Below are 8,884 nucleotides of genomic sequence, written 5' to 3' on the forward strand. Positions count from 1 at the left end.
ATAGTTAAAGGTAGTTAAATGTAGTTAACTATGGTTAGTTAAATATAGTTAAAAGTAGTTAAATATGGTTAAATGTAGTTAACTATGGTTAGTTAAAGGTAGTTAAGTTTGGCTAGTTAAATATAGTCAAATATAGTTAAAGGTAGTTAATTATGGTTAGTTAAACATAGTTAAAGATAATTAAATATGGTTAAATGTAGTTGACTATGGTTAGTTAAATATAGTTAAAGATAGTTAAATATGGTTAAATGTAGTTAACTATGGTTAATTAAATATAGTTAAAGATAGTTAAACATGGTTAAATGTAGTTAACTATGGTTAGTTAAAGGAAGTTAAAGTTGGTCTCCAAACGATGCAGAACGATGAATAAACTGAACGTCACTCGACCACCAGACTCCTGACAGTGAACACATCGGCCCGACCCGTAGCGGTCCTCCATGAAGAGAGTGAACAACTCTCAGAGTCCCGTCTGCTTTCAATGAGCTGTTGAGAGACGCCCCCCCCCCCCCCCCCCCCACACACACACACACACACACACACACACCTCACCCAAGGCCACCGGGCTAATACAGCTCGTTTACCGCGGTAAATATTCAGGTTCTCGCAGCCAAATGGAAACACAGCAGAGCTTTGAGCCTGGGGCCGTTTGAATGAAGAGTCCTCACGAAGCTGCCGGGATGACACGGAAACTGTTTACACAACGATTAACGCTGGAAAAGACTCTCGCTCCGTTTGTTTTCCTTATTTAAAGACGGAATCTGTAACGAGACAAACCTCTCACTGAAGTCCCTCCAACAGCCTCCACTCCTACATGTCAGTCAGAATAATAATATATAAAATATTTATATTTTTAAGATCATTTTGAGGTCATAATGAAGCATTTGCTGTTTTAAGGTTTTTAATCTGTGTCTTTCTGTCACGTCTACAAAGTTCAGTCCTCCGGACAATTATTTTTTTGCTGAGACATTTTGTCCTTCATCCAAAGGACTTCCTCAGTCCAAGGAGCCACCAACAAACTGGCATCCCACAAGCACCAACTCCCATAGTGGATAAAACCAGTCTGCTGGTGATAAGATGGTTTCTGGGGCCCGCCCTCTCCCCCATCAACTCCTCTGAGGCAGCCATGCCAAAATTGTTGGCATTGACTCCTGTTTGTTTGTGACTGAAGAAGTCCTTTGGATGACGGACGAAACGTCTCAGCAACAAAATAAAGCGTCCAGAGGACCTGACTGAACTTTGTTGGATTTGTACCTGGATGATTGAGCGTGAACGTCTACGTTAGCAGGCAAACGTAAAAATAATTACAGTCCGTCTCTTTTAGACACCCGATTACAACTTTTTAATACTTTTATTTGTTTTTATTGGCTTCAAAACATAAAATGACTGGATAACCGGAAAAACGCTTTAAAACACTTTTTTACTTAAAACTTTCTGAGCGGGTCCCATTTAATATTTGGGACAAAGGAAAACTCTGAAAGATTTTAGGTTATTAAATTAAATTATTTATTTATTTTATTGTATCCAAGGCTAATAAAGTAGTCAATAATCACAATGTGTATATTTGTCCTGATTGCAAGTCTCACAAAGAAATGTGGCACTAAAGCTAAACTTTAGCTCCTATTTTATTGAGCAGGAAGCTCAGCTGTAAATATATCTTTAGAAAAATGTGTGGGTTATTGATTTTATGGTAACTTTGAATAAAACTGATTAAAAGAGCTATTTTTTCTCACGCTTCAACTCGCTGCTCAGCAATGATGCGTTCGAGCACATCAAGCTGAAGTTCGGCTGATTTTGATCGCTTGCTAATCAATAGGGTGCGCCCCATCAAAATAAATGCATCCAGAGTGACTCCTCTCGCTGCAGAACCTCTTCGTCTTGTGGTAACTTACTTTCTTGGCCCCGCTCCTTGTTCTTGAGCAGCTGCAGCTTCTGCTCCCGCTGCTGCTTCTCCAGCTCCTGCTCCAGACGGTGGTTCTCCATCTTCCTCTGGTGCTCCAGCAGCTCCTGCTGGTGCTTCAGGGCCAGGAGCTCCTGTTGCTGCTGCACGGAGACATGCAGAAATCACGTCAGTGAGGAAAAAACAAAGAAACCTCGAGTTTGGGTTCGCATCCCGGGCGAGCCCCCAAAGTGTTAACGTGGAACGTTAATAAAACAGGGTTTTCAATTATTTTTAAAATGTTAAACCTTTTAGCTGCTTGATATGAGAACATTTGTAAATTCAATTAGTTTTTACGCTTCGTGCTTTTAAAATTGTACCATTTTATTCCACTTTATTTTGATCTGAAGCAAAACACGAGGCTTTCGCTGAACACGTAACACAATCTGTCTTCTTCCACGGTTAAAGCATCTGTTAAATGATTTAAATGTAAAATTCTGTTGTTTGTTCCCAAGATAAAAACCCATCTGTGGCCCGGCAGCTTGGCCTGCAACCTACAGGTCAAATAGAAACCAGTCCACATGCATCAGTCCTGACGGATCCTTCACGAGGCAGGGACTCTAAAAACATTAAATTATAAAACGTTTTCTGCGACATGATGAATAATCTGTGCACCCAGTGCTGCACCCCCCCCACCCCCCCGCAGATTTAACAGTTTTCTGTGATCGGTGTGTTTTAGGAGCCGCAGCAGGGACACGGGTTTGTGTTTACAGAGAGGGGAATCAAACGAGGAGCTTCCTGGATCCTTTCCAGGCCTTGGTCCTTTAAACCGGGCTTTGAGTGGGTGGTCAGGCCCAAAGTAACCTCCCCGCCCACATCCACACACACCTCTGAAGGCTCAGCAGACCTGAGACGAGGTCCAGTTTGAAGACGGTCCGGAGCACGAGGCAGCGGAGTGGTCCTGGATGTTTGCACGAACCCCACTGTGTGGTTCTGGCCCAAACGTGGAACCAAACCGGTCCAGACTGCGTGTTTGCTGAAGTCTGAGGATGTGTGTGTGTTTGTGTGTGTACACAAGGCCTGTGAATGAGGCTGATTGAGGTCGGGCCTCCGTGCTCCAGATGTGCGTCACTGGTTCCCTCCTGAGTGGTCCTGCAGACCCACAACAGGCCACAAGACCCTTCAGACAGAATTACAACAAGACCGGTTCTGACCCGAGCGCTAACACGGCAAAGCTGACATTTATTCACTGCACAGTGGCGAAGCGTGACTAAAAGAGGAAAGCATTGTAGCAACTTGCTAAATGCTAATGTGAAAAACTCAACAAAGTAACGTCCCTTCACTTTCAGTTTCCTAAAACAGGAAGTAGCAAAACAGGAAGTGCATTCCTCTTTTTATTTATCAGTTCCAACATCGGACTTACAGCCGAACAAGAACCAGAAGAAACACCGACCCAGCACCAAACAGAACCAACAGGGACAACAAAACCTGAAGGAGCGCACCCACTTCTGTCCTAAGATTACCCAGCAACCCCTGCGCCTTACCTCAAGTACAACATGTAATTTTAATAATTCAGACTGAACTTTCAGAATAAACCCGAAGAACTTCCTGTTTCTGGAATATTTCTTCATGAAAAGAAACAAAAATACAAACGTAAAATTAAAAATTATTAATGTAAACATAAAAAAACCTTCATGGTTTTAGAGCAACTACAATTTCAGTGTGAATTTTTTTTAATTGGCAGTTTGTAATTTTTTGCATCACAAATCTTCACGTGGTCAAAAAATGGGAGAACTTCTTGCTGGGCCTTCCTGAAGGCTCAGAGCCCCGTGTTGTGGCCCCGCCCACTCTGCATCAGCATTCTGATTGGTTACTGTTTCTGAACAAACTCCTCCTGCAGAGCCTCTGATGAGCTCGGCCTTCTCTGCTGACGCTGAAGTCCTGACCAATCAGGAAGAAGCTTCAACGCATTTCCGCCCGGAGACACGAATTTAAAAGAATCTAATTGGACGACTGGATTTTCATACAATAAAAAGGTTGATGCTCAGCTTAAAGTAGTTTACAGGAAATAGGAAAAACATACATAAAATAAAACTTAAAATGTGCCAAACGTGCTGAATTCATGGGCCTTCTCTGAAGACCTAGAAGGCCCTGAGGGTTCCCCTAAGGTACCAGGCTCGCTGCAATCCTACTCTTGAACACTAGGTGTCACAACGGAGAAACGACTGGCTGCAGGACTTTGAGGAACGCTCACTCAGGAGCTCGTTTTGGACGAGTGAAAAAGCCGAGGTCTAGCCTTGAAGTTCTGGGAGTTTCCAATCTTTATGTAACGACACGCCTGCGCGGTTCCCCTCGGCTCAGAGAGTCTCGTTAACGTCTTGGTTAAACGACGCACCTTAATGTGCTCCTGCAGCTGCGCCTCGTGCTGCCGGGACAGCTGCTCGTGCTGCCGCTGGAACTCGGCGATGAGGATCTGCCTCTGGATCTGCTGCTTCTGCTTCAGGGCCAGCAGCTCCTGCTGCAGCTGCTGCTCGCGCACGGAGGCCGCGCCGCCGCCGCCGCCGGGGGACAGCTGGGTGGGCGGGGACACCTGCTGCTGCTGGTCCACGCGCAGGTCCATGGGGATGGCGGCCGGAGGGAGCCGCAGCGGCAGCGCCGAGTTGATGTCCACTGCAGAAGACAGAAGGAAGGGACAGCGTTAGTGTCCATGTCAACGCTTTTATTGTGACGGGCAGCAGGAAATGAAGGCACGAGACAGGAAGGACACAATGAATTTAAAGGAGTTACAGCGTCACCCGTGCTGAACACAAAACTCTGACCAGAAGGAACTACATGTCCCCGTACATGTTCTTCATGTTCAAGAGGGGAGGAGTTACACTGAGGAGGAGAACAGAGGGAGATTTTGACGAGTGGAAGGAGCAGTGGAGGAGCTGGGGGGTGTCAAAGGTGGCCTCGGCCCCCGTAGATTAATCTTGAGCCACCCCGATCATTTGAGGAAACTAAACTTTCTTTAAAAGGAAAATAAAAACTAGAACGCAGAGTTCCCGGTTGGTTTACATGAATCTGGTGGCAGCCATCTTGAATTTTGATTTTTGACAGTGATCTTTTTACGCATGGACGTCAGTCAGCACGGTGCTTAAGTTATAATAATAAACAATCCATGCGGTATGGATTGTTTATAATGTTAAAGTGTTTAAACTGTTTATTGAAGGAGGGAGATTGGAACTAACAGGTGATGAGTGTGATTACAGCCTGGCACGTCATGACAAACTTTACTGAACTTCGACTACCGTCTCTACTTCACGAGTTTCACTTATCACGGGGTGTGGTCCCAAACAACCGCGATAAACGAGGGAGCACCAACATTTTTAGTTCTCTCTCTTGAAAACGAGTCCTCGTGACTCAGTGAGACCAACGGGTTTAAATAAAGGTTAAATAAAAATAAAAAAGTGCCGGAGAAGCTGAAACTGTTGGTAAAGCACACAACAAAAGTTGCAAAGAGCTAGCTAAAAAAACAAAAACACAAGAGTCTAGCTAAATGTAATGAAAGATCAAGAAAGTAACAAAAGAAAGCTAAAAGCTAACCGTAGCAAAACACAAGTTTAAAAAGTAAAAATAGTAATATGTTAGATAACTTCACAAAAATCTAACTAGAAGTAACAAATGGTAGCAAGAAGTTTAGCTAATAGACACACTAAGGTAGCTGAAAGTACAAAAAGTGTGGCAACAAATATCCAAGGCTACGTTATAGCATCCAAAGTTTAGCTAGAGGCTAACAAAAAGCTAAAAATACAAAAAAATAAAACGTTAAAACTAAAAGTAAACTTATGCTAACTAAATGTAGCAAGAGTCTAGAAATTAAAGGTAGCAACAAGCTAGTTAAAAGATAAAAGTAGCAAAATGCTGAGTAAAAAAAGCTAAATAGTAGCTTAAAATGCAGAAAATTAGTGAAATTATAAATGTATCGAAAGGCTATCTAAAAAAAGTAGCTAAATGAAAGCGAGAAGCAAAAAGTAGCAAGACAGTAGCTAAAAGAAGCACAAAGCTAGCTAAAGGCATGAAAAGTTTGGCTAAAATAAGTAAAGGATTAGCTTCAAGCGAGCTAAAAGCTAAATGTATCAAAATGTTATCTAAAAATTAGTAGTAAAAAGCTTCATGAAAGCTGCATAAAGCTAGCGAGAGGCTAAATGTAAAAAAGACTAGCCAAAAGTATCAAAGTAGCAAAATGAAGAAAGAAGCAAGAGACTAGCTAAAAAGGGCACAAAGCTAGCTAAAAGTACAAAATGCTTGGTTAAAAGTTTCTAAACGCTAGCTAATAGTATCAAAAGATTAACTAGAGGCTAAATGTAGCCAAAATCTTAATAAAAACAGAGTAGGAACACACTAACAAAACGTAGCAAATCATGAGCTTCAAGAAGCTGAAAGCTAGCTAAAACCTAAATGTATCAAATGCTAGCTGAAAGGTAAAAACAGCTAAATCGTATCTAGTAGCTAAAAGTAGCAAAACACTAGACAAAAGAAATACAAAGTAAGCTAATAGTAATAAAAGAATAACTAACAGCTAAAAGTATGAAAACGTTAGCTAAAAGCTAAAGGTAACTGAGTAGTAGCTAAGACTAAACCAGTAAAAGACAACAGACAGAAGCTGAAGCAGATTTCAAAGATAACTTTTTTTTGGAAGAACAGATTTAACATTTTTTTAATCGAGCTAATTTTCTAAAAATTATAAACGTAACAAAACCAAAGTCAGCGCAGCTCTCTCCTAAATGAGCCGAACCTTTGATGTATGAATGAGACGTTCATAAATTGACTGAGAGACGAGGAAAACACTGATCTAAATTTTTATCAAGACTGAGCCCAGTTTTCTATCTGAGACGTAAAAACAAACAATTTCACCGTCAACACTTCCAGCCCTGTGCAGAGCAGCACATTTTGAAGCGCTAGAAGCCCTTTTTAATGAAGCAAAATTGGATTTGAAGGCGAGACGAGCACAAAAACATTGAAGGCCTGCAACAGACCTCAGTGAGAAACATTTACGAACATTTACAAGTTTCGGAGACGTTAAAGCTTTAGATACTGTTTATCAATTAAACCGACCTCGTAGAAGAAAGCCCGAAAGAGAATCGAAGCTTAAGATCGTTCTTAATAAGTTCTTTGCTTCTTTTTAAATGCAGCATTTGTTAAAAAAAAAAACATTTACCATAAATACTTCAGAGGGGGTGTGGCTGCTAATCTGAAGCCATAAAGGGAAAGATATCCGAGCAATAAATCAAATAATCTGAATAAACCCGGCGATAAATCCCCTTCAGGAGCAACAACACTCGCCGAGACGCATCGACGGTTATTTGATCAACGATTCCAAGAAAACCTGCTGATATCTGCAACGGTTATTTATCTCCCTTTCATGTAAAGATGGGAAACATCATGGCCGCTCCAGGAGCCTGACCTTTGACCTCAGCCGATAAGTCGTAATAAATAAACAAAGGTCCAACTTTCCCTGAAGGACTGCATGTCGCCCGCCACTCAAACCAAAGTTCAGCTCCGTGTCTAGAACTGACTGAGCTAGAGCCGGTTTCCTGTTGGCTCAGGGCGATTAGCTGTGGCGGCCATCTTGAATCGAGCAGCTTAAAGAGTTGTTCATTTTGGTGAGTTTTACTCAAATCAATCTTGAAATGTTTCAAAACAGAACGAACAAAACATGATCGCAGCTCGAGCGGCGGAGACGCTGTTCCTCACCTTCACCTCTTCGGCGTTTCGTCTTCGAAGAGAGAAAAGGCGAGGAGCTGATAAACACGAAGAAGTTTTTGTCTGTGAGTTCATCTAGAACCCATTTCCTTCTGGAGTCAGTTCAAGATGGCCGCCGTAGCTGATGAGAGAAATGGCTCGAACTGAACTTCAGGTCACACAAGAACCGTCTCCTGGAAACGTCCGAGAGTTTTCCGTTCAGACGAGCCCGCTGCAGTTTCCACTCCACGCCACCAGGCGGCGCTGCAGGCTCCGAGCTTCGGCAACAAGCGCGAGAAGATGGAGGGCACAAACAGAATGCTGTCCACCATCGTTACTGCCGTCCGTGTCGTCCAAACGCTGACTGACGAGGACTGAGACGTCTTCTGGTCCCCTTGGTGTGACTTCTGAACGGGCCGAGGCGGCGAGGGGGTCGAAGCCAACCCACCCCTCGGTGCTCCTTCGTACGAGGAGCGAGGTAGCAGCAGAGGTGAAACGGCCGCCGCGTGAAAAGGTAAAGCGCTAACGATGTGCCGGACGTGTGGTCCGTGCGACGGGAACCGACAGGTGGAAGATCCACGATGGCGCACAGCAACGTTGCATTTATATTTTAAATTAGTCACCACAAAGAGGGTCGTTAATCCGAGTTAATCCGTGGTGTTTTGACAACAACATGCGTCACACATTTAATCTGTCGTGCTCCACGTCAACCCAGCTGAGTTCTGCTCCTGGTTTCGTTGAGGATATCGGGGGCCGGGTGGAGGCGGTCCCAGGGCCACGTCTGGCCCTCGGGTCACACGTTGCCCTCGTCTGAATCAAAGCAACGTCAACAAAAAGTTTCTGCACGAGTTGAAACAGATCCGTTCTGGGCCCATCACAAATCCAGAACTCATCGGCACAAAGTCTGTCCCCGGACTCAGTGTTCCTCCTCGCACCGCCCGGATCAGAACCGGCCCGGATCAGAACCGGCCCGGATCAGAACCGGGGCGGACCTCGTCTGGCAGCTCCGTCTAACGCTGATAAAGTGAGAAGCTACGAGGAGGAAAAACAAAAACAACATGAGTGCTGCTGTTACCCATCAGCCTCCTCTGTCCACTCTCTCCTCCTTATTGATGCAACTGCTCCTCTTCCTCTTCCTCCTCCTCCTCCTCCTCGTCTTCTTCCTTCAGTGGGTTAAAGTGAATTACAGCAAGTTTCCTCTCCGGCTCCCTGACACTTCTGACTCGCCGCTCTACGCCCTGAGGGTGTCTCCCTCTGCTCCTCCTCCTCCTTTAACCTGAGGGT

At 44.0% G+C, this 8,884-nt stretch overlaps 1 protein-coding gene across 1 annotated transcript in view; it reads right to left on the minus strand.

The window, feature by feature from the left end:
• LOC119428756 (histone deacetylase 4) overlaps positions 1 to 8,884 on the minus strand; it is a 47,940-nt gene that overhangs the window by 19,770 nt on the left and 19,286 nt on the right. Inside the window, exons 2-3 of the mRNA XM_037696431.1 lie at positions 4,272 to 4,546; positions 1,890 to 2,040 (exon numbers count right to left, since the gene is read on the minus strand). Of these exons, the coding sequence (XP_037552359.1) occupies positions 1,890 to 2,040; positions 4,272 to 4,546 (426 nt within the window). The remainder of the gene's footprint in view (positions 1 to 1,889; positions 2,041 to 4,271; positions 4,547 to 8,884) is intronic.

Source organism: Nematolebias whitei, chromosome 23 (assembly GCF_014905685.2).
Source record: "Nematolebias whitei isolate Nwh7 chromosome 23, NemWhi1, whole genome shotgun sequence".
Lineage (NCBI taxonomy): Eukaryota > Metazoa > Chordata > Actinopteri > Cyprinodontiformes > Rivulidae > Nematolebias > Nematolebias whitei.